Raw genomic sequence first — 27161 nt, 5'->3', positions numbered from 1 at the left:
TTATTTAAATTGTAAATAAAGGAAGAACTGTTTAACAGAAAACAACCATTTAATAAGATATTTTATCTTAATAAAAATTGAAAAATAACAAAGCTGATAATGATTGATTTGCAGAAATAAAATTGGTAATTGTTAATTCTGGTTGGCAGATATAGGACTGTCATTACATTATTCTTGTATTTTTGTATATTGGTATAATAAAAGTTTACATGAACATGTTCAGAATTTCCATATTCGTAAAAAAAAAAATCCACAATGATACACTGTGACCTTTTATTATCAATATATAATAAAGTTCCGCAAAGAAAAAGTGTCAGTAAAATGATGCAGTAAAGGCCCAAGCTTTGTTTTCCATAAACAGAATGAAAAAGTGACAAAAATGTCGAAACATTTTTAAAATTCTGGAATTTAGCCAAAGGCTTGCTATAATCTAAACAGCATTTACTAAGAAAAACATCTGTATCTCAGTAAGAGCAGAAAACTGTCACATTTTAACTTATCCTACTCCAATCACTATTCAAACCAATTTCCGTGACAGCACTATTAACAACTTGCATTTGTCATGAAAACCAGCAAGGCTATACAGAGAACAGGGCTGGAGCTCCTTTAAATTCTCATTCCCAAATGGCTATCATTTGATTAGTTTGATATCTCCCTGGAAGATTCCACTTCCAAGACTGTCTGGATGTCTAATGTAAAAAGTGTTTTCCTCAGGGAACTGAAAGATAATAGGTGGGGAAAACAACACATTAACAAAAAGCTTTAAAACAATAAAAAACAAAAAACACATGTCCATGGGAACTTTGAAAATTTGGACATATATGTACAAATCCAGTGAATAATGTATATGTTTAAGGCTGTGTACATGCTCAGGAAAGATCTGATAATGCTTTAAGCTTTCAAGTCTACTAGTTTTAAAATGTTAGTAAGGGATGAGACAGAGTTGTTTAATTGCCTGGCTGAGAGCTAAAAGAATGCACCGACAATTTTTTTTTTCTTTTAAAGATTTTATTTATTATTTGACAGAGATCACAAGTAGGTAGAGAGCCAGGTAGAGAGAGAGGAAGGGAAGCAGGCTCCCTGCTGAAAAGAGAGCCCCGATGTGGGGCTCAATCCCAGGACCCTGGGATCATGACCTGAGCCAAAGGCAGAGGCTTTAACCCACTGAGCCACCTAGGCGCCCGCTCCCCACTTTTCTTAAATTAACATATAATGTATTATTAGCCCCAGGGGTACAGGACTGAGAATCATCAGGCTTACATAATTCACAGCACATACCCTCCTCAATGTCCATAACTCAGCCATCCTATCCTGCCCCCCTAACCTCCAGCAACCCTTCAGTTCATTTCCTGAGATTAAGAGTCTCTCTCTCTCTTTTTTTAAGATTTTATTTATTTGACAAACAGAGATCACAAGTAGGCAGAGAGGCAGGCAGAGAGAGAGGAGGAAGCAGGCTCCCTGCTGAGCAGACAGCCTGATTCGGGACTCGATCCCAGGACCGTGAGACCAACACCTGAGCCAAAGGCAGAGGCTTTAACCCACTGAGCCACCCAGGCACCCCAATTAAGAGTCTCTTATGGTTTGTCTCCCTCCCTGGTCCCATCTTGTTTCAATTCTCCCTTCCTACCCTCCTCCTCCTTCTTAGCTTGTTTAGCTTTGTTTAGTTAGTGATATGTCATTGACACACCAGAGTTCTTTAATAAAGGCTGGGAGGACTACAGGTTCTAAGGTATTAAGGAAATTTCTTTTTCTCAATCACTGGCTAAGCGCTAAACTAACTAAGCTACCTACCTACAGTGAGCACACATGAAAAGAAAACAGACATTATAGAATTAGTTCAGGAAAGTCAGTAAATACAGTGACAACTAACATAAGAAGTAGAAACAAACCCTTAGGAGAGGAGATAATCTAGTCTTCAGAGAGGACACGTATCATTTAAAATGTTGCTCTCAAGAGGAAGTCATGAGACATGCAACACAAGAAGTATGGCCTTTACAAAAAACTAAAGCAATTTTAAAAACAACTTCATGGGGCACCTGGGTGGCTCAGTTGGTTAATATCTGCCTTCAGCTCAGGACATGATCTCAGGGTCCTCAGATGGAGCCCTGCATTGGGCTCCTGGCTCAGTGGGGAGTCTGCTTGTCTCTTTCTCTTTGCCCCTCCCTCATGCTCGTGCATGCTCGCTTTAAAATAAATAAATAAATAAATTTATATTTATATATAAAATATATTTATAAATAAAATAAATAAATAAATATATAAAAATAAATAAAAATAAAAACAACATCATGAAGCCCTAGAAACCTTAGAGTTACTAAACAAAGACTAAACTGGCATCTTTCTAATATGTGTGAAGACTAAAGAAAAGACTAAAGAAAAGACTAATGAACGGAATATAAGTATGAAAATGATGTCTCCCCAAGAAGACATCATCAACAATGCCATACACAGTATAAGAGAACCAAATAACATTCTGGAGTTGAAAAGGATAATAACTGAAAGGAATGATCACCAAAGAAGCTGAACAGCATATTGAAACAGGAAAAAGAATCAGCAAACTTGAAGATAGATCAACTGAAATAATTCATTCTGATCAAAAATAAAAACCACAAATGAACAGGGCACCTGGGTGGCTCAGTTGAGTGAAAAACTCCTGATTGTGACTTAGACTTGTGATCTTAGGGTCTTGGGATCAAGCCCTGAGGCGAGCTCAATGCTCAGTGAGGAGTCTGCTCAAGATTCTCTCCCCTCTGACTATCCCTTATGCTCATCTATGTGTCCTCTCAATCTCTAAATAAATAAAATCCTAGAAAGAACGAACAATCTCAGAGACATACATGACATAATCAAGTACACAACCAATGCATAATGGAACTCCCAGAAAGCAGAGAAAAGAAAGTAACAAAGAATATTAAAAATAATAATAATAATAATAATAATGGCTTAAACACGAAGGAAACTAAAAGGCAAACTATGGAATGGGAAAAGATATTTGCAAATAATATATCTGATAAGAGGTAAGTAACCAAAATATATAAAGAACTTAACAAACTCAACATCCTCCAAACCAAATAATTCAATTAAGAAATGGGCAGAAGACATGAACAGACATTCTTCCAAAGACATGTAAATGGCCATAGACACATGAAAAGATGTTCAACATGACTCATCTCAGAGAAATGCAAATCAAAATTCCAACCTCACCCTGTCAAGATGGCTAAAATCATGGGTGCCTGGGTGGCTTAGAGAGTTAGGCCGCTGCCTTGGACTCAGGTCATGGTCTCAGGGTCTTGGGATCGAGCCATCCATGGAGCTCTATGCTCAGCAAGGAGCCTGCTTCCCCCTGTCTCTCTGCCTGCCTCTGTCTATTTATGATTTCTCTGTCAAATAAAATCTTAAAAAAAAAAAAAAAGGATGGCTAAAATCAGCAGTGCCTGGCTGGCTTAGTCAATCAAGCGTCTGCTTTCAGCTCAGTTCATGACCTCAGGGTCCTGGGATAGAGCCCCACATTGGGCTCCCTGTTCAGTGGGAAGTCTGCTTCTCCATCTCCCACCCCGCCCCCCTGCTTATGCTCTCTGTCTCTCGAATAAATAAATAAAATCTTTTTTAAAAAGATGGCTAAAATTTAAAAAATAGGTATTGGGAAGCATCAGAGAAAAGGAAACCCTCTTACACTGTTGGTAGAAATGTAAACTGGTATAGCCACTCTGGAAAATAGTACGGAGGTTCCTCAGAAAGTTAAAAATAGAAACACCACATAATTCAGCAATTTCACTACTGGGTATTTACCCTAAGAATATGAAAACACTAATTTAAACAGACATGCATCCACGTTTACTGCACCATTATTTTAAATAAGCAAAATATGAAGCAGCCCATATCCATCTATTAAATGAATAAAAAAAATGTGTATATATAAAATGGAATAGCAGCCATAAAAAAGAATGAAATCTTGTCATTTGCAACAGCATGAATGGATCTACAGGTTCTGCTAGGTGAAATAAATTAGAGAAGACAAACAGCATTTGCCTTCACTCATATGTGGAATGTAAGAAATAAAACAAATGAACAAGAAAAAGAGAACAAAAAAGAAAGAGATTCTTAATTCTAGAGAATAAACTAATAGTTACCAGAGGGGAGGTAGGTGGGTATTAATTAAGCTGAAGGGGAACAAGAGAACACTTATCATGATGAATTACTGAGTAATGTATAAGACTACAATGTATACCTGAAGCTAAGATAACACTGTATGTTAACTATACATAGAGTTAACTATACAAGAGTTAAAAATAATTAATTTTAAAGAAATAAAAAATAAATAAAAGGAAAAAAAATCCCAGATTTTGGGGCACCTGGGTGGCTCAGTTGTTAAGTGTCCACCTTCGGCTCAGGTCTTCATCCCAGGGTCCTGGGATCGAGTTCTGCCTCAGGCTCTCTACTCAGTGGAGAGCCTGCTTCTCCCTCTCCCACTCCCCCTGCTTGCGCTCCCTCTCTTGCTGTCTCTCTCTGTCAAATAAATAAATAAAATCATTAAAATAAATAAAGAAGTAAAAAATAAAATCACTAACTAAACTACCTATATACTTGCATAACCTGCTTTTCCACATTGAGTTTAAATATCTAATCAGAGACATATACCTCCAGATAATGCACTTGACATAGTACTTTGACTAACCACTAATAACAGCTTTTAGACGAAATGAAAATTCTTACCAATAAGTCCCCCTGGAGCAGCATACTGAAGATCATTGTGTTCTGCAAAAAGTGACACAATTTTGGAAAAGATTGGTTTACACATGAGTTTTCCTTCACTATCTTTGGAAACAATACCAGGTCTGACTTCTATCTCCTGGCCCACCTAAAAGAGAGTAATTAAATAGAGTAATTAAAAATTTTCAGACAACACAATTACCATTTATGTGTAAACAGTCCTAACTGATAGACTGCTAAACTGAAAAGGCATGTATTCCAACAATAATTTCAGTATTACTCCAGAAGGACAAAAAACTTAAAAATGCAGAAGTTAGAAAGCTAATAACCACTCAATTAACCAATTACATATAAGAAAGCTATGATTCACACCAGACATATTTAAAGTACAAAGTAGTAAAAAATATATATTTCTAACATTTTTAGATTTTGTTTAACCATATATTTTTTTCCATTTAAGAAACAAAAATTTACAATTTAGTTTACCTTTAATACTCCTTTTAATATGCTGCCACCAGCCACACCACCTTTAAGGTCATCAACCTCACAGCCAGGTTTGTTGACATCAAAAGACCTAATAACTGTGAAGATGATAAGGAAGAAAGGAAAGAAACCATAAAGCTCATCCTGTTATTTTAATTAGAAGAAATACTTACTCAAGTTAGTGTTTTGTACAGCAGTAGCTGCTTGAAATCTATATCTCAGAGCTGACTTGGTAGAAAAATATTATAGGAAAATATTATTATTCCAATCACCACTGCAGTTTTACGTATAATGGAGAATGAAATTAACCTGATCAGTAAGTGATATATTTATGCTTTCCCTATGAAGTACAACATAACTATTATAAAGGAACATAACACTGTTTCTGTAGGATTCTGTGAAAGGATGACTTTTATAGGCTAACTTATGGACAACCCTCACCTTAATGATTCACACACTGAAGTCATAACTCCAGGAACTCATTACACCTCATAACGTTAGCATATTTGAAGGAAGGGCAAAACAACCATATGAAAAGGTAGGGTCAATAAAAGCCAGCAGGTTAAGTTCTTACCAATAAGTCGGGGTTCTGAAGTAAAGTCTCTTAGAGGTACTGGAATTTTCTTTACAATATACTCACAGACAACTTCGATATTATATTTCAGCTGAGCAGAAATTGGAATAATAGGAGCTCCTTCTGCTACTGTACCTATTTGACAAACCCAAAATACCAAAATTTGACAGTTTTCTAGAAATTGTTGTATACATTAGATAAAAAATTATGATCACTAAAATAGGTATCAAACACCCCTATACAAATGTCATTAACAAGAATTAATCATTCTGATTAAACTGATCTTAGCCAAAAGGCTGAAAAGTGATTGTGATCATTCTGTTTAGAAACATCCACAATATTTTGTTTTTCCCCCCTCTAAAATTCAGTACTATGCCCTGTAGGTGAAAAATTATTAAATTAAATTAGAATTTGAAAAGGATAAAATTACCTGCATAATTTGGCTACTATAGACAGAGTTTCTTAACAAGTAAAAAAGACAAAGAACCAAATATCAAAAAGATACATCATGTCTTGCTCCAAATAAAAACTAAGTTTTAGTGAAAGGGCCACTATGAAGATTAAAAAAATCACTGTTGGGTCTAATTCTAGAAATAGATACTCAATGAGAAGAAACAAAGTCAGAATAATTAGAACATAAACGAAGAAATAAAAAAGATAGTTTCACTCATTTTACTATCATTAGGAAGAGTTTTTATTTTATTTTATTTTTATAAGATCTTATTTATTTATTTGACAGACAGAGATCGCAAGTAGGCAGAGAGGCAGGCAGAGAGAGGAGGAAGCAGGCTCCCTGCTGAACAGAGAGCCTGATGCGGGGCTCGATCCCAGGACCCTGGAATCAGGACCCAAGCCGAAGGCAGAGGCTTTAACCCACTGAGCCACCCAGGCGCCCCAAGTTTTTTTTTTTTTATTATTAGTTTTCAAAAATTTATTTATTCAACAGGTAGAGAGAGAGAGTACAAAGTGGGGAAGCAGCAGAGGGAGAAGGTGATTCTCCCATGAGCAAGGAGTCTGATGAGGGGCTCGTTCCAAGACCCCAAGATCACGATCTAAGCCAAAGGCAGATGCTTAACTGATTGAGCCACCCAGGCTCCCTGGAAAAAGATTTTTTTAAAACATATGATTGGTGGTGGTGTTGGCAGTAGCATATGTGCTAAAATTTTATTGATATAGAGAAGATTAGTATGGCCCCATATGCAAAGATGAAACCCAAATTCACAAAGTGTTTCATATTTTTATTATAATATTATATTGCTAAAATTTTTTAAAAAAGATTTATTTGAGAGAGAGAATAAGTGAAAGAGAGCATAAGCAAGCAGAGAGAGGGAGAAGCATATTTCCCACTGAGGAGGGAGTCCAATGTGGGACTCGATCCGAGGACTCTGGAATCATGATGTGAGGAAGATTTGCTTAAATGACTCAGTCACCCAAGGTGCCCCCCCTCCAAAATTTTTTTAAAGTATTTACTTCTCAAAACACCCCCCCCCCCCAGCCAATTGGTAACATTTACAGACTAGAACTTCTTTTCTGGCTGACATGCACTTTAATCAAATTCAGAAAAATTTCAGTGCTTCTATCAGATGGCTAAAAGCAATAAAAGTATTAAGTAATGGGCAGATAAAGAGGCTTATAACTCATCAATTCACTTCATTTTTGATAATTACATTAAGATTTCTGTGTTAATGGGATGCCTGGGTGGCTCAGTTGTTTAAGCAGCTGCCTTTGGCTCAGGTCACGATCCCAGCATCCTGGGATCAAGTCCCACATCGGGCTCCTTGCTTGGCAGGGAACCTGCTTCTCCCTCTGCTTCTGCCTGCCTCTCGGCCTACTTGTGATCTCTCTCTCTCTCTGACAAATAAATAAATAAAATCTTAAAAAAAAAAAAAGATTTGGTTAAATGACTCTCAAAGTAACTCACATGTTTATTTAATATCATAGCATCTTACCTTGCACAAATGCAAGTATCTGTTCATACTGTTCTTTAGCTTGACTCTCTTTTACCAAGTCAATTTTATTTTGCAGAATCAAAATATGTTTCAGTTTCATTATTTCTATGGCAGCCAGATGTTCAGAAGTCTGAGGTTGAGGACAAGATTCATTACCAGCTAAATTGATGATAAAGAATAAAAAACAAACAAAATGAGTCATAAGAATTAGTTGGCATCCAATAAAGAAACTTCTGGATGTCTCATTCAAACCAAATTCCTTATACCATTGCCAAGTATCTCTGTGAGGCCCTGTTTACTTTGTTTATTTTTTATTATTTTTTAAAGACTTTATTTATTTGACAGAGAGAGATACAGAAAGAGAGGGAACATAAGCAGGGGAGTGGGAGAGGGAGAACCAGGCTTCCAGCTAGGCAGGGAGCCCGATGTGGGGCTCCATCCCACCACCCTGGGACCATGATCTGAGCCGAAGGCAAAGTCCCAATGACTGACCCACTCAGGTGACGCTGTGAGACCCTGTTTAAACTTCACAACCGATTTCTGTGGATTCTCTCCACCTTTTAAACCCTTTTCCCAAGCACAGTCCTTGGAATTTAACAAATTCGACCTCTTTCAAAGTCTTATGGCTTTTACTCAGACGTAACATATATCCCTCTGGTTCTATCCAGTTGGGATATTCTGACCCAATCTGGAGAACAGTTAAGAAGGAAAGTAGCTTAATGCAGTCTACAAATTATAATTATCCAAGCCTAAAGAAGACAATCACAAAGATGGCTCCCAGTAATCCCCAGGATCTCACAGTCACACCCTTGTAAAATTCTTCCCTTTAAATACTGGAAAGCCATCTAATAACAAAGAAAATTTCAGAAGTGATGCAATATCACTTCTTAAGTTAGATCACAAGGACTCTGGCTTCCAACTTGGGGAAAAAAAAACAGGTGAAATATCATGAGGACAACTGGACAACTTATGGAAAGGCCCACTTGAGGAGAAAGTGTGGTCTGAGTGAACTTAAAATCAGATTCTTTAGCCCCAGACGTCTTGATATAACTCCAGCTCCCGCTGAGAAATTACTATAAATTTTGAGTTCTTTAGCTAGAGACAACAAAACTCTGTTCACATAAATAATGATTAAATATCTGTTATTCTAAGCTGCTAGGTTTTGAGGTACTTTGCTATATAGCAACAGTTAGCAGATATGGCTATTAATAAGAAAAAGGAAAACTATCAACTACACATTATAAACCACATAATTTTTAGTAACCCAATGATTATCTTCCCCAAGTTGTGATATTAAATGCCTTGTACCAAACTCCTTGAAAGGTATACTCCTGTGTAGGAAAGCATTTGGCCTTGTACAAATTGGTCTTTGTGTTGGACTTTTTGAAAATAAAACCTATCATTCCTGGTAAGAGTGTCCTTATTTAGGTTTGGGGTGGACTACATCAAATCTTAGGGTAGGGTTCCAAAGTTGATAATCTTAGATGCTGGCTATGCCAGAAAAAGCTCGATTTAGGCGGAGGTATTGGGAACATGAGGTCTCAGTAGATCTAGAGACTCAAACCAACCACAAGGGCAATTTGTTACTTAAGCTTACTTAATGGCACCTCAGTAAAAATTTCTGACACAAAAACTCAGGCAATTTCCCTTGGTTTGTAATATTTCGTGATTAATGTTATAAATAGTGCTGAGAAAATAACCTCTGCTTCCAGAGAAAGGACAATGGAAATTTCAAGGTTGAAACCCTTTTGGACTATGACCTACATGTCTCTCTCTTTGACTCACCTTAATATGCATCCCTCTCCTATAATAAATTTTAAGTGTTTAGTATAACAGCTTTCAATGAGATAGGAGTCTAATAAACTATCAACCTAAAGATGGTTCAGGAACTTTCCGACTTTCATTTGGTGTCAGAACTAAAGGGAATCTTGGATGGAAACACCTCTTTAACTTTATATTTGGCCTGAAACTCCATGTAGCCTCTAGTCACAAAACCTCTTGACAGTTCACCCAGGGAAGAAAGCAAAACCTTACTTTGAAAACCTCTATGCAGGCCCTATGTCAGCATTTCATGTAAGAGTCATATCTAAAAAACCACTATTCAATAACACCACAGACAATCCAGAGACATTAAAAAATACCCTCTTTCAACCTAGCATACTTTTATATGAAAAACTCTAAATAAAACAATAGTAAGAAGAAAGCACTGTTCACTTAGAAATGAGTTTTTGGGGGTGAAGGGCATACTACCATAAGAACTGTCACTAGATAATAGCCCCAGGTTCATCTTGCTTGATATTTTTTCATATTGGCACACATGGATGTTAATTTGGTTGACCTGCTAGTTCCCATTTATGGCCACTAAAGGCACTAGATCCCCTTTAAATATTCCAAATGGGATTGGTTCCAAAGGGATTTGTCAAACCAATTTTGTTATTATTTACCTATCAGCAGAAGAGCTGCATCCATTACTGCTGCACCATTCAGCATAGTAGCCATCAAAATATCATGGCCCGGACAGTCAACAAAGGAAACATGTCTAATAATCAAGAAACAATCAGATTTAGGATTAATATTTGAACATTCAAGTCACTGCCTTCTAACAGTTAAATCACTTCAAAAATAATTATTCTTGTTGCAAAGTGGCTTCAAAACCTGATGGTTCCAGAATTTTGAAATGAGATTGCCAGCTGAAATTAAAATGATGAAATGTCATTACAAAGCAGGTAAAACTAGTTACAGATAGACCTTACCCCAAAACAAGGCTCAAATAAACTCAGGAAAACACCCAAAGATAAATATGAAAGTGAGGAAAATATAGACTTTATATATATATAATATATACTGGAAATATGATACGAAAGCCAAACTTAATGACATATAAGTGATGTGTTTATTTGCCTTCCATATATGCTCTTCATGTCTTTTTCATTTTCTAGATGCATCATTTGTTTTTTATTTTATTTTGATTTATTTTTAAAAATTAACATATAGTGTATTATTTGCCCCAGGGGTACAGGTCTGTGAATCATCAGGCTCACACATTTCACAGCACTCACCATAGCACATACCCTCCCCAATGTCCATGACCCAGACACCCCATTCCTCTCCCCCTGCCCTCCAGCAACCCTCGGTTTCCTGAGATTAAGAGTCTCTTATGGTTTGTCTCCCTCCCAATCACATCTTGTTTCATTTTGTCCTTCCCTACCTGCGATGACCCCCGCCTTGCCTCTCAAATGATCTCTCTGACATGAGGAATTTGAGAGGCATCATTTGTTTTTAACTGTTGAGTTTCTGAAAGTTCTTTATGTCCTCTAGTCTCTTATTAGACATATGATTTGCAAACAGTTGATCCTTGAGAAATGCAGGATTGGGGGTGCCTGGGTGGCTTGGTGCGTTAAAGCCTCTGCCTTCGGCTCAGGTCAAATCCCAGGGTCCCGGGATGGAGCTTTGCTCAGCGGGGAGCCTGCTTCCTCCTCTCTCTGCCTGCCTCTCTGCCTACTTGCGGTCTCTGTCTGTCAAATAAATAAATAAAATATTAAAAAAAAAAAAAAAAAGAAAGAAAAAGAAATGCAAGATTGGTGTGCCAATTCTCCCGCATAGCTGAAAATCTGTGTACAAATTCACTCTCCCAAAATTTAACTAATAGCCTACTGTTGACTATAAGCTTTACCAGTAACATGAACAGTGAATTAACACAGAGTTTGTACACATCTTATATTCTGTATTTCTACTGTGTTATTAGGAAAATTAAAAGGAAAACACAGTATTGTACTTATTGAAAAAAACCATGTGCAAACAGAGTCTGGCAATTTATATTCATGCTGTTCAAGAACTAATGTAAACGTCAGTAGCTTTTCTTTTGATCCTCTTAATAGATCTTTTGCAGAGCAATTATTTTTAAGTTTGATGATCTGAAATATTCCAACCTTTCTTTTTTATGAATTACACATTAGCATATCTAAAAACACCCCTAGTCCTAAGTCTTAAACAATTTTGACTGTTTCCTTTTAAGAATTTTCTGATCCATTTAAGACTCAAGTGTATGTAAATTTTGAGCATGTACTGAAAATGTGAATATACACAAATGTTGAATATAAAGTATACATTTTTGTGGTTTAATTTAATTTTTTAAAAGTAATCTATGCCCAATGTGGGGATCAAACTTATGACCATGAAATCATGAGTTAAATACTCCACTGAGTTGGCCAGGCACCCTGAAGTGTACAACTTGAATAACAGGTGTCTGGTTTAAGAATAGACTCTTTTTTTTTTTTTTTTGACTACAGACATTGAACTGCTCTAGTACTATTTATTGAAAAGTCTATAATCCACTGAATCTATCTTTGTAAAAAAAAAAAAATCAAGGGGCGCCTGGGTGGCTCAGTGGGTTAAGCCTCTGCCTTCGGCTGAGGTCATGATCTCAGGGTCCTGGGATCGAGCCCCGCATTGGGCTCTCTGCTCCGCAGGGAGCCTGCTTCCTCCCCTCTCTCTCTGCCTGGCTCTCTACCTGCTTGTGATCTCTCTCTCTCTCTCTCTCTCTCTCTCTGTCAAATAAATAAAATCTAAAAAAAAAAAAAAAAAAAAAAAAAAAAAATCACTTAGAGTATTTGCATGAATCTATTTCTCGGATCTCTAACTGTATTCCACTTATTTAGCTCTGCCTTCACCAGCAATAGATAAATTTGAGCAAAAAATAGCATCTTCACTCTGGTAAGTATTATAATCTATGACATGGAATATTCATTTACACCTTATTTCTTTCAGAGCTACGCAATTTTCACTTAAGTGCCCTTGGTGTTTTACAATTAATTTTACATTTAAGTATTTCATCTTTCTAAGGGACTGAGAATATTTTAAATTTCACATATGCATTCATTGCTAGTAAAGAAAAATTTAAAAAAATTTTTTTAAGACTTTATTTGACACAGAGAGATCACAAGTAGGCAGAGAAGCAGGCAGAGAGAGAGGGGGAAGCAGGCTCCCTACTGAGCAGAGACCTAACGTGGGGCTCAATCCCAGGACCCCGAGATTATGACCTGAGCCAAAGGCAGAGGCCTTAACCCACTAAGCCACCCAGGCGCCCCAAGAAATAAAAGTTTTGTTAAGTTAATCTTATATCCTGCCACCTTGGTTAAGTTTTTTTTAGATACCCTGGGAAATTCTATGCATATAAATGGTGTCAACTGCCAATGAAGAAAGTTTTTTTCTTTCCAATGTCTATGTCTTTTATTACATTTTCTTGCCTTATATCACAACTTCTAGTATCATGCATAATAAAAATGGTGAGAGAAGGTATCTTTGCATTCATTATTACTGAACTTAATGTGAAACATTCAGTCTTATCCCATTTTTCACATGAGGTTTGTTGTAGCAGTTCTTTATCAAGATGAAGAAATTTGCATTCCTAGTTATCAAGTTGAATTTTTTCCTCATCAATTTATATGAACATAGAACTTTTCTTCTTAGTCTACTGATAAGGAGAATATCACTGAATACTTTGCAAATACTAAATTGGCCTGGCTATCCCCTAAAATGAACACCTATTTTGTCATGCTACTTAAGTCTTCTACATATTTCCCAATTTTATGTGCTAAATGTAAGTAACGGTTGTGCCTATATACATTTAGAATACTAGACTTGCAGTTTTTTTTCTTTTCTCTTTTTATACTCTCTTTGATTTGGCATTGGGGTAGTACTGCATTTACAAACAGTTGCTTGTCCTACCCTATCCTCTTCTAGTGTACAGAATTCACTTTACTTTTTATTTAATGTACAGTAGAATACTGCACCAAAACCACCTAGAACTAAACACCTCATGTTTTTTTAAAATTTTCTTTCAAGGTTTTATTTGTCAGAGGGAGAGAGCATGAGCAGGGGGTACAGCAGGCAGAAGGAGAAGCAGGCTCCCCAGTAAGCAAGAAGCCCAATGTGGGACTGGATCCAGGACCCTAAGATCATGACTTGAGCTGAAGGCAGATGCTTAATCAACTGAGCCACCCAGGTGTCCCCTTTCTCAAGTTTTTCAAATATAACTTCAACTTACATATTATCTGTGGGATATTCAATCTAAGTAATTCAAACCAGGTGACTTCTAACAGTCTGCAATGCTCAAGACATTCATGATCTTATCTCTGTTCTCTTATTTATGTAAAGGTGCATATAATAGTCTCTATTTTGATATTGCCAGGGTTTTGACTTATACCTACAGGATCATTCTTGAAATCAGTAACTTGTGCCTTTATTTATTTTTTTTAAAAAGATTTTATTTATTTATTTGACAGAGAGAAATCACAAGTAAGCAGAGAGGCAGGCAGAGAGAGAGGAGGAAGCAGGCTCCCTGCTGAGCAGAAAGCCCGATGTGGGGCTCGAACCCAGGACCTGGGATCATGACCTGAGCCGAAGGCAGCGGCTCAACCCACTGAGCCACCCAGGCGCCCCTAACTTGTGCCTTTAGTCTTCTTCTTTTCTCAGTCTTGCTAAAGCTTTGTTAATTTCTAGACCTGTTTTAAAAATCACTTTTTATTTCATTGATTCTCTCCACCATATTTGTTTTTAATTTCATTGTTTCCTCTCTGCCTGCTTTGAATTAATTTCACTCTCCTTTTTCTTGTATCTTAAGCTGTGAGATTAATTATAAATCTGAGATTTCACTCTGTTCTAATGTAAGCTTTTGGTGCTATCAATCTCTCTCCCAAAGCACTGCTTAGGAAAATACCACAAATTTTGTTATCTTTCATTGTCATTTAGTTCAACCGTAGCCATTAGGGAAATGCAAGTTCACTATAACCTATTATAACAGCTAAAATAAGAAATAGCCTTAGGCATCAAAACAATGAAATCTTGCTTTTGCAATGATTTGGATGGAGCAAGAAAGAGACTATGCAAAGCTAGATAAGTCAGTCAGAGAAAGACAAATATATGATTTCACTCATGTGGAACTTAAGAAACAAAACATAATGGGGGCGCCTGGGTAGCTCAGTGGGTTAAAGCCTCTGCCTTCCACTTAGGTCATGATCCCAGGGTCCTGGGTTCGAGCCCCACATCGGGCTCGCTGCTCAGTGGCAAGCCTGCTTCCTCTTCTATCCCTCTTTGCCTGCCTCTCTGCCTAGTTGTGATCTCTGTCAAATGGAATCTTAAAAAAAAAAAAAAAAAGAATGTATAAGAAGAGAAGGAAAAGTAAAGTAAGATAAAAACAGAGAGGGAAGGGCCTGGGTGGCTCAGTCATTAAGCATCTGATTTCGGCACAGGTTATGATCCCAGGGTCTTAGATTGAGTCCCAAATGGATGATGCTCAGCAAGGAATCTGCTTCTCCCTCTCCTTCTGCCCCCTTTTCTGTTCTGTGCCCCTTGCCCCCTCCTGCTGTCTCTCTCTCTCTCTAATAAATAAATAAAATCTTAAGAAAAACCCCAAAAAACAGAGAGGGAAAAAAAAATCACAAGGGACTCAGAACAATAGAGAATAAACAGCGCTGCTGTAGGGGAGGTGGGTGAGGAGATGGGGTAATTGTGTGATGCATTAGCAAGGAGATCACGGGATATAATACGCAGTGGGTGTTATAAGCAACTGATGAATCACTAAATTCCACCACTGAAACCAATACTATATTATATGTTACCCAACTTGAATTTAAATAAAAACTTGGAAGACCTTAAAAAAAAAGCCCCAATCACACATATTGATGAGGATAAGAAAGTAGATTTCTTATATACCATTGGTAGAAATTTAAAACAGTAGATACTCTAGAAAGATAGGTCAGTATGTTTTAAGAAAACTAAGCAAACACCACTGTAACTCAGTAATCACTTACTTAGGCATATGTCCCAGAGAAAAGAAAACGTACATCTGTGTAAAACCTGTACATAACTGTTCTTAGCAGCTTTTTGATTTCACTGCCCCAAACTAGAAGCAACCAAAATTCTATTTTTTTTTAAGATTTTATTTATTTATTTGACAGGCAGAGATCACAAGTAGGCAGAGAGGCAGACAGAGAGAGAGAGGAGGAAGCAGGCTCCCCGCTGAGCAGAGAGCCTGATGTGGGGCTCGATCCCAGGACCCCGAGAGATCATGACCTGATCAGAAGGCAGAGGCTTAACCCACTGAGCCACCCAGGTGCCCGAACAAGCAACCAAAATTTAAAAAATATATATTTATTTATTTAAGTAATGTCTACACCCAGTGGGGCTCGAACTCAGAATCCCAAGATCAAGAGCCATGCATGCTCCATCAACTGAGCCAGCCAGGTACCCTCAAAATGTTTTATAATAGGTGAATGGCTAACACTGCTGCATGCACATGACAGAATACTATTTAGCATTAAAAAGGTACGCTAGCTCAACAAAATTGGAAATAGGAAATCAACAGAAATAAACTTATAAAACAAAAAAGGTGGTTCTTTGCACATATCAATAAAAGCAGCCTCTAGCTAAAAAAAAAAGGAGTATACAAATGACAAATACCAGAAATGAAAGATGGCTTATCACAAAGACCCCTATGCATAATTGAAAAAAACTGAATACTATCAACAACTTTATGCCTATCAATTTGATATTCTGGATGAAAGGAACCAATTCCTGGAAAGACACAACCTGACAAATTCACACAAGAAAAAGACAATGCAAACAGGTCTAAATCAATTACAGAAATGAAATCAATCATTATTCTTCCAAAACAGAAAGTACCAGAAAAAAACAGGCGCTCACTGTGGATTCTACCAAACATTTAAGTATGATATTATTTAATCTGGGTATGCAAGGCTGGTTCAACATTTGAAAACAACTAATGTGCGGCACCTGGGTGGCTCAGTGGGTTAGAGCCTTTGCCTTCGGCTCAGGTCATGATCTCAGGGTCCTGTGATCGAGCTCCACATAGGGCTCTCTGCTCCACGGGGAGCCTGCTTCCCACCCCCACACCCCTGCCCTCTGCCTGCTTCTCTGCTGGCTTGGGATTTCTGTCAAATAAATAAAATCTTTAAAAAAAAAAAAAAAAAAGAAAAGAAAACAAATAATGTAATTCTTACCATCAACAGGTTAAAGAAGAAAAAAAACATACGATTTTATCAGCAAATGCAGGAAAAGCATTTAACTGAATCCAACAATTCATTACAAAAAACTCTTACCAAACTAGAAATAAAGGATGCACTTTTCAAATTAACAGAGATTACTTACAAAATCCCACAGTTAACATCATAATTAATGGTGAGAAACAGAATGTTTTCAACCAAGATTAGGAAAAGATGAAGATGTCCCCTCTCACCCTTGCTTTTGAACATAATGGAAGTCCTAGCTAATGCAGTAAGACAAAGAAAATAGTTTTTTATTAGTTTTATCTAGTGAATCTGACAGGATATATGGGAAGATAGACTGAAGCGGGAAGTGAGCCTCCATCAGCCAGCTACAGGAAAGTTGAACAGCAGATGAGCACAAAATTGGAATTTTTAGAAGTCTGCTCTGATGAGGGATGACCCTGCATGATTTCAATTTTAATTTTTTCTCTTTTTCCTTTACAACCAATTTCTTATGTTATCAAATCATTAAGTCTTTTATCATTTTCACCTTTACAGTTACATACTGTAACTGTATATTTCTTTGTATGTAATATTACTTTTATATACATCCAAGCTTTCCTTTCTTTACAATTCTGGGATGTAGTTTCTAATACCCAGATTCTAGTGTATTGCTCTAATCTGTTCACCTGTCTGATTATATTCTCAATTTTTCTTAAAGTCTTCAAATTTTCTACTTTACAGTTACATTCTATCCTTTTACTGAATTTCATTTTATTTTTCTTTCTTTACAATATTTTTTTTGTTTTTCTTTCTTTACAATTATGTGATGTAGTTTCTTCTAACAGACCAAAATACACCCACAATCTACCATATTGCTCTGCTCTGTTCACATGTCTGATTATATTCTTGTTTTTTTTTAATGTAAATTTTTTTAAAATTTCTTTTCAGCGTAACAGTATTCATTGTTTTTGCACCACATCCAGTGCTCCATGCAATATGTGCCCTCCCTAATACCCACCACCTCGCTCCCCCAACCTCCTACCGCCCGCCCCTTCAAAACCCTCAGGTTGTTTTTCAGAGTCCATAGTCTCTCATGGTTCACCTCCCCTTCCAATTTCCCTCAACTCCCTTTTGTCTCCATCTCCCCTTGTCCTCAATGTTATTTGTTATGCTCCACAAATAAGTGAAACCATATGATAATTGACTCTCTCTGCTTGACTTATTTCACTCAGCATAATCTCTTCCAGTCCCATCCATGTTGCTACAAAAGCTGGGTATTCATCCTTTCTGATGGAGGCATCATACTCCATCGTGTATATGGATCACATCTTCCTTATCCATTCGTCTGTTGAAGGGCATCTTGGTTTTTTCCACAGTTTGGCAACCGTGGCCATTGCTGCTATGAACACTGGGGTACAGATGGCCCTTCTTTTCACTACATCTGTACCTTTGGGGTTAATCCCCAGTAGTGCAATTGCAGGGTCATAGGGAAGCTCTATTTTTAATTTCTTGAGGAATCTCCACACTGTTGTCCAAAGTGGCTGCACCAACTTGCATTCCCACCAATAGTGTCAGAGGGTTCCCCTTTCTCCACATCCTCTCCAACACACGTTGTTTCCTGCCTTGCTAATTTTGGCCATTCTAACTGGTGTAAGGTGGTATCTCATTGTGGTTTTCATTTGAATCTCCCTGATGGCTAGTGATGATGAACATTTTTTCATGTGTCTGATAGCCATTTGTATGTCTTCATTGGAGAAGTGTCTGTTCATATCTTCTGCCCATTTTTTGATATGATTTTCTGTTTTGTGAGTGTTGAGTTTAAGAAGTTCTTTATAGATTCTGGACATCAACCTTTGTACTGTCATTTGCAAATATCTTCTCCCATTCCGTGGGTTGCCTCTTTGTTTTGTTGACTGTTTCCTTTGCTGTGCAGAAGCTTTTGATCTTGACAAAGTCCCAAAAGTTCATTTTTGCTTTTGTTTCCTTTGCCTTAGGAGACGTATCTTGAAAGAAGTTGCTGTGGCTGATATCGAAGATATTACTGCCTATGTTCTCCTCTAGGATTCTGATGGATTCCTTTCTCACGTGGAGGTCTTTTATCCATTTCGAGTTTATCTTTGTGTACGGTGTAAGAGAATGGTCGAGTTTCACTCTTCTTTATGTATTCTTTCTTCTTTATATTCTTTCCCAGCACCATTTATTGAAGAGACTTTTTTCCACTGTATATTTTTTCCTGTTTTGTCGAAGATTATTTGACCATAGATTTGAGGGTCCATATCTCAGCTCTCTACTCTGTTCCACTGGTCTGTGTGTCTGTTTTTATGCCAGTACTATGCTGTCTTGGCGATCACAGCTTTGTAGTAAAGCTTGAAAGCAGGTAACGTGATGCTGCCAGTTTTCTGAATCTTTTTTTTTTTTAGATTTTATTTATTTATTTGACAGACAGAGTGAGTGCACAAGCAGTAGCAGCAGCAGGGAGAGGGAGGAGCAGACTCTCTGCTGCGCAGGGACCACTGCCCCCTGCCCACGTGGGACCTGATATCATGTCCCGAGCCAAAGGCAGACACCTAACCATCTGAGCCACCCAGGTGTCCCTATTGCTCTATTCTGTTCACCTGTCTGATTATATTATCCTTTTTAAAAAAAAAAAATTTTTTTTTTTTTTTTGTGGTTTTGGGTTTCTCCTGATTTGTTTAGTGTATATTTCTCTGGAGTCATTATTGCCATTTTAGGGCTCTGTTCTCTTATTCATCTATAATTCTCTGGACAGAATGACAAGGTGGAAAAACTCACCTCAAAAGAGAAAACAAGAAACAATACTGACTGCCAGGGATCTAATCAACAGGGACATAAGTATGATGTGGGGACTAGAGTCCAGAATAATGATTATAAAGACACTAGCTGGTCTTGAAAAGAGCACAGAAACACTAAAGAAACCCTTTCTGGAGAAATAAAAGAACTAAAGTCTAATCAGGTTGAAATAAAAAATGCCATTACTGGTGCGCTTGGGTGGCTCAGTCATTGGGTGGCTGCCTTTGGCTCGGGTGACATTCCCAGCGTCCTAGGATTGAGCACCATTTTGGGCTTCCTGCTTGGTGGGAAGCCTGTTTCTTCCTCTGCCTACTCCCCTTGCTTGTGCTCTATCTCACTGTCAAATAAATAAATAAAATCTTAAAGAAAAAAAAAAGATTAGAGCATTTTTAAAAAAATGCCATTACTGAGATGCAATATAAAATGGAGTCTCTAACTACTAGGATAAATGAGGAAGAAGAGAGAATTAGTGATAAAGAAGACAAAATGATGGAGAATAAAGAACTGAGAAAAAAGGGTGCCTGGGTGGCTCAGTGGGTTAAAGCCTCTGCCTTCAGCTCAGGTCATGATCCCAGGGTCCTGGGATCGAGGCCCACATCGGGCTCTCTGTTCAGCGGGGAGCCTGCATCATCCTCTCTCTCTGCCTGCGTGTGATCTCTCTCTCTGTCAAGTGGATAAATAAAATCTTAAAAAAAAAAAAAAAAGAACTGAGAAAAGGAAAGAGAAGCAGCTATTAGATCATGAGGGGGGAATCTGAGAGATAAGTGTTAACATAAAGCAAAACATTATTAAAATTACTGGGATCCCAGAAGAGGAATTTGTAGCTGAGAACTTCCATGATCTGGGCAGGTACTCAAGTCCAGGAAGCACAGAAAACCTCCCCCAAAATCAATACTGGTATGTCAATGCCCCAACATAGAATATTGAAGCTTGCAAATTTCAGAGACAAAGACAAAACACTGAAAGCAGCTCAGGGGACCAGGTCCTGAACTAACAAGGGTAGACACAGATGATCGGCAGCAGACTTGTCCACAAAACCTGGCAGGCCAGGAAAGGACTGGCATTTTATTTTTTTTTAAGATTTTATTTACTTGACAGAGAGACAGCACAAGTAGGCAGAGAGGCAGGCAGAGAGCAAGGGAGAAGCAGGCTTGCTGCTGAGCAGAGAGCCCAAAGTGGGGCCTGATCCCATGAGTGTGGGATCATGAACTGAGCCGAAGGCAGCTGCTTAACTGACAAGCACCCAGGTGCCCCAGGACTGGCATTATAGACTCACTGTTATAAATGGGAAACGTCTGCAGCCAAAGATACTTGATCCAGCAAGGCTATCATTCCAAAGAGAAGGAGAGGTCCAGAATTGCCACGAACAAGTAAGGAATTTGGGAACACTAGAGCAGCCCTGCAAGAAATACTAGAAGAGATTCTTTAAGTGATGAGAGAGACCAAAAGTACCAAGTATCTGAAAAGAACAGAAACAATACAAAGAAATAGTGACTTCACAGGTAATACAATGACATTAAATTTCTATCTTTCAATGGTTACTCCGAATATAAATGAGCTCAATACTCCAATAACAAGGCACATGGTATCAGACTGGATAAAAAGACAAGAGCCATTGATATGCTGTCTGCAAGAGACTCACTTTAGACCCAAAGACATATCCAGGTTCAAAGTGAGAGGGTGAGCAACTATTTATAATGTGAATGGATATCAAAAGAAAACTGGGATGGCAATCCTTACATCAGTAAACTAGATTTTATACCAAAGACTATAATAAGAAATGAAGGACACTATATCAAAATTAAATAGGCTATCCAATAAGATCTAATGATGGTAAATATTTATGCCCCTTACATGGGAACATGTGAACACATGGGAACTAGTGTATAAACCAATTAACAACAAAATTAAAGAAACACATTGATAATAATACAATAATAGGAGGGGAATTTAACACCCCACTCACAGCAAAGGACAGATCATCTAAGCATAAGATTAATAAGGAAACAAGGGCTTTGAATGACGCACTGGATCAGATAAACTTAACAGATATAGTCAGAGTATTTCTTTTCTTTTTTTTTTTTTTAAGATTTTATTTATTTATTTGACAGACAGAGATCACAAGTAGGCAGAGAGACAGGCGGGGGGGGGGGGGGGGGAAGCAGGCTCCCTGCCAAGCGGAGAGACCAATGTGGGGCTCGATCCCAGGACCCTGGGATCATGACCTGAGCCGAAGGCAGAGGCTTTAACCCGCTGAGCCACCCAGGCGCCCCGGACTATTTCTTTATAAAGCACCAGAATATACAATTCTCTTGAGTGCACATGGAACATTCTCCAGAATATATCACATAGTGGGTCACAAATCAGGTCTCTGCTGGTACCAAAAGACTGGGATCATTCCCAGTATATTTTCAGACCACAATGCTTTGAAACTGGAACTCAATCATATGAGGAAATTTGGAAAGAACTAAATACATGTACACTAAAGAGCATCATGCTAAAGAATGAATGGGTCAGCCAGGAAGTTAAAGAAGAATTTAACAAATTCATGGAAGCAAACGAAAATGAAAACACAACCATTCAAACCCTTCCGGACTTAGCAAAGGCAGTCCTAAGAGGAAAGTATGTAGCAACCCCACACTTAAAAGAGCTGGAGAAAGAGCAGCACAGAAAGCCTAAACCCAACAGGAGAAGAGAAATGATCAAGATTAGAGCAGAAATCAATGAAATAGAAACCAAAAGAATGGAGCCTGGATGGCTCAGTGGGTTAAGCCTCTGCCTTCAGCTCAGGTCATGGTCTCAGGGTCCTGGGATCGAGTCCCACATCGGGCTCTCTGCTCAGCGGGAAGCCTACTTCCCCTCTCTCTCTCTGCCTGCCTCTCTGCCTGCTTGTGATCTCTCTCTCTCTGTCAAATAAATAAATAAAATCTTAAAAAAAAAAAAAAAAAGAAACCAAAAGAATAGAACAAATCAACGAAACTAGGAGCTGGTTCTTTGAAAGAATTAATAAGACCAATAAACCCTGGGCCAGACTTATCAAAAAGAAAAGAGAAAGGACCTAAATTAATAAAATCATGAATGAAAGAGGAGAAATCACAACCAACACCAATGAAATACAAACAATTATAAGAACACATTATAAGCAACTATATGAAAGCAAATTAGACAATCTGGAAGAAATGGATGCATTCCTAGAGACATATAAACTACCAAAACTGAACCAGGAAGAAATAGAAAACGAACAGACTCACTGCCAGCAAGGAAAAAAATGACAAAATAATAAAAAATTTTCCACAAAAAGGAGTCCAGGGTCAGACAGTTTTCCTAAATTCTACCAATATTCAAAGAAATCATATCTGGGGTCCTGGGTGGCTCAGTGGGTTAAGCCTCTGCCTTCAGCTCAGGTCATGATCTCAGGGTCCTGGGATCGAGCCCCACATCGGGCTCTCTGCTCAGCGAGGAGCCTGCTTCCCCCCCCCCCGCCTGCCTCTCTGCCTACTTGTGATCTCTATCTGTCAAATAAATAAATAAAATCTTAAAAAAAAAAAAAGAAATCATATCTATTCATCTGAAGCTGTTTCAAAAATAGAAATGGAAGGAAAACTTCCAAACTCCTTCTATGATGCCAGAATTACCTTATCCTAAAACCAAAAATCCCACCAAAAAGGAGTATTACAGACCAATTATTTCTGAAGAACATGGATGCCAAAACACTGAACAAGATCCTAGCCAATATGATCCAACAGTATAATAAAAGGATTATTCATCATGACCAAGTGGGATTCATTCCTGGACTGCAAAGTCGGTTCAACATCTGCAAGTCAATCAATGTGATACACTACATTAATTAAAGAAAGGACAAGTACCATATGATCCGTTTGATAGATGCAGAAAAAGCATTTGACAAAGTACAAGATTTTTTCTTCATTAAAACTCTTTACAGTGTAAGGATACAGGTATATGATGATGTGTGATGAGCATACACCAGTATCATAAAAGCCATTTATGAAAAGTCCACAGTAAACATCATTTTCAATGGGGAAAAACTGAGAGCTTCTTCCTTAAGTTCAGGAACAGGAAAGTGACGCCCACTCTAACCACTGTTGTTCAACACAGTACTAGAAGTCCTAGCCTCAGCAATCATGCAACAAAAATAAGTAAAATGCATCTGAATTGACAGTCAAATTCTCATTCTTCACAGGTGATATGGTACTTTATGTGGAAAACCTGAAAGACTTTACTCCCAAACTGTTGGAACTCATACAGGAATTCAGTAAAGTGTCAAGATATAAAATCAATGCACAGAAATCAGTTGCATTTCTATACACCAACAGCAAGGCAGAAGAAAGAGAAATTAAGGAGTCGATCCCATTTACAATTGCACCCAAAACCATAAGATACCTAGGAATAAACCTAACCAAAGAGCCAAAAGATCTATACTCAGAAAACTATACAACAGTCATGAAAGAAATTGAGAACGACACAAAGAAATGGAAAAATGTTCCATGCTCATGAATTGGGAAGAACAAATATTGTTAAAATGTCTACGCCTCCTAGAGCAATTTTTATCGTAATGCAAACCCTATCAAAATACCATCAATATTTTTCACAGAGCTGGAACAATAATCCTAAAATTTGTATGGAGCCATAAAAGACCCCAAACAGCCAAAGGGATGTACAATGCAGGAAAGAATATCCAATGTTAAAGACAGTCTCTTCAACAAATGGTGTTTGGAAAATGGAAAGCCACACGCAGAAGAATGAAACTGGGCCATTTTCTTATACCATACAGGACCTAATTGCGAGACAGGAATCCATCAAAATCCTAGAGGAGAACACAGGCAGAAACCTCTGCAGCCTTGGCTGCAGCAACTTCTTGCTAGACATGTCTCCAAAGGCAAGGGAAACAGAGGCAAAATGAAGTTTTGGGATTTCATCAAGATAAAAAGCTTTTGCACAACAAATATAACAGTCAACAAAACCAATCAGAAGATATTTGCAAATAAAGGCTAGTACCCAAAATCTATAAAGAACTTATCAAACTCAACACCCAAAGAACAAATAACTCAGTCCTAAGAAATGGGCAGAAGACATTAAGACATTTCTGCAAAGACATACAAATGGCCAACTGACACATGAAAAAATGTTCAGTATCACTCAGCATTATGGAAATTCATATCAGAACCACAATGAGATACCACCTTACACACCAGCTAGAGTGGTGAAAATTAACAAGACAGCAAAAAAACAAATGCTGGAGGTGATGCAGAGAAAGGGGAACCCTCCTACACTGTTGATGGAAATGCATGCAAGTTGGTGCAGCCATTCTGGGAAACAGTATGTAGGTTTCTCAAGACATTAAAAATAGAAAAATAGAGATACCCTATAGAAAAAATAGAGCTACCCTATGACCCAGCAGTTACCCTACTGGGTATTTTCTCCAAAGATACAGATATAGTGATCTGAAGGGGCACCTGCACCCCTATGTTTATAGCAGCAATGGCCACAAAAGGCAAACTGTGTTAAGAACCCAGATGTCCATTGACAAATGAATAAAGACATACATACACAATGGACTACCACTCAGCCATCAGAAAGGATGAAATGTCGCCATTTGCAATTACATGGATCGAAGTAGACAGTATTTTTTTTTTAAAAGATTGTATTTATTTGACAGAGATCACAAGCAGGCAGAGAGAGATAGGAGGAAGCAGACTCTCTGCTGAGCAGAGAGCCCGATGCGGGGCTCGATCCCAGGACCCTGGGATCATGACCTGAGCCAAAGGCAGAGGCTTTAACCCACTGAGCCACCCAGGTGCCCCCGAAGTAGACAGTATTATGCTAAGTGAAATAAGTCAAATCAGAGAAAGACAATGATCAAATGATCTCATATGTGGAACTTAAGAAACAAAACAGGAGCATAGAGGAAGGGAGGGGAAAATAAGATGACAAAAACAGAGAGGGAGACAAATGATAAGACTGTTTAAAAAAATATATTTATTTACTTGTCAGAGAGCAAGCATGAGCAGGGGGAGGGATAAAGGGAGAAGGAAGAGGGAGAAACAAACTCCCACTAAGCAGGGAGCCCAATGCAGGACTTGATCCCAGAAGCCCAGGATCATAAGCTGAGCCAAAAGCAGACACTCAACCTGAGCCACCCAGACAACCCCCATAAAAAACTCTTAACTCTAGGAAACAAACTGAAGGTTGCTGGAGGGGAGGTGGGTGAAAGGATGTGGTAACTGGGTGAAGGGTATTAAGTGACGTAATGAGCAGTGGGTGTTATGTAAGACTGATGAATCACTGAATTCTACCTGTAATACTAATAATATTGTATATGTTATATAGTTGTATTTAAATAAAAAATTGAAAAGAAATAAGATTACAATATTCAAGATATTATGTCATTATTATAATCACAAATAATTCACCAAAAAAGAGTAGTGTCCAGAAAAAGATTCACACATGAATATAAATACTAAGGAAATGGAATGATAGAAATAAAAGAGTTTTCAACAACTCATATTGGAACAAGTTTATAATTATATGGGAAAAAATCCCAAGCCTTATATATGAAAATCAATTTGAAATATTTTATAGAACTAAAGACAAAAATAATCTATAAAGCATCTAGACATAAAAGAGTAACAGGAGAATATTTAACCTGTCTTATGATGGAAAAGATGACTTAAAGAGAATGCAAAAAACCTTTTCTTAAAATAATCAGACTTCATCACAATGGGAAACTTCTGCACATTAAAAATCACTGTGAATAGGAAAAGGAAATTACATATGGAAGAAAGTATTTGCATGTGTGGTGATTTCTATTGAGAAGGTATTAAGAAAATCTTACAGTTGAAAGATAAAAAATAAGAAGTTTCATTCTAAAAAAAAAAAAAAATGGGGGCACCTGGGTGGCTCAGTAGGTTAAACCTCTGCCTTCGGCTCAGTTCATGATCCCAGGGTCCTGGGATTGAGCTCTGCATCAGGCTCTCTGCCCAGCGGGAAGCCCGCTTCCTCCTCTCTCTCTACCTGCCTCTCTGCCTACTTGTAATCTCTGTCAAATAAATAAATAAAATCTTTAATATTTATATATATATCATATATATATATAAAATAAAATAATAAAAAAATGAATAAAAAAAAATGAACAAAACCGATAAATTTGAGTTCAAATTTACTCAAGGGAGGCATGAACAATGAATCTTGGAACACTACACCAAAAATTAATGAGGTACTATATGGTGACTAACAACATAATAAAAAAAAAATATAAATTTTTTTAAAAAAGGGAGACATTAATGTCAAGTATGAAAATAAATGGTAATTAGTATCCTTATTCATCAGAGAAATAAAATTTAAAAGTATAATGAGATACCATCCTACACCCTCTAGAATTTTATTTTTTTTATTCTTTATTTTTTTGGCTCTTCTTTTACCCTCTAGAATTTTAAAGATTAAATATGTAAGACAGTTTTAAAGAATGAAATAATCACATATTGGGAAAGATGTGGGACAAATGAAATGTTCATAAAATTTGGTAAAGAATGTGAATTCATACAAAACTATGGAAAACTCCTTGGAATTTTCTTACAAAGTTAAACATACTTTTTTTTTTTTTTTTAA

General features: G+C 37.5%; 1 protein-coding gene and 1 non-coding gene across 3 annotated transcripts in view; one reads left to right on the top strand and one right to left on the bottom strand.

Annotated features, from left to right (window-relative positions):
• The window catches only part of LOC125092613 (eukaryotic translation initiation factor 2 subunit 3, X-linked-like), a 41244-nt gene that overhangs the window by 9149 nt on the left and 4934 nt on the right, over positions 1 to 27161 (bottom strand). For both annotated transcript variants that reach the window (XM_047717019.1, XM_047717020.1), the window contains exons 5-9: positions 10161 to 10255; positions 7717 to 7875; positions 5768 to 5902; positions 5197 to 5291; positions 4714 to 4858 (exon numbers count right to left, since the gene is read on the bottom strand). In XM_047717019.1, coding sequence (XP_047572975.1) covers positions 4714 to 4858; positions 5197 to 5291; positions 5768 to 5902; positions 7717 to 7875; positions 10161 to 10255 — 629 coding nt within the window. The remainder of the gene's footprint in view (positions 1 to 4713; positions 4859 to 5196; positions 5292 to 5767; positions 5903 to 7716; positions 7876 to 10160; positions 10256 to 27161) is intronic.
• On the top strand, positions 6903 to 7007 carry LOC125092638 (U6 spliceosomal RNA). Its single transcript, XR_007125025.1, has one exon. It is a non-coding gene; the product is annotated as a U6 spliceosomal RNA (small nuclear RNA).

The sequence above is a fragment of the Lutra lutra genome, chromosome Y (assembly GCF_902655055.1).
Source record: "Lutra lutra chromosome Y, mLutLut1.2, whole genome shotgun sequence".
Taxonomy (NCBI): Eukaryota; Metazoa; Chordata; class Mammalia; order Carnivora; family Mustelidae; genus Lutra; species Lutra lutra.
The sequence above is the reverse complement of the archived record's forward strand: the minus strand, read 5'-3'. Positions and strand labels throughout refer to the sequence as shown.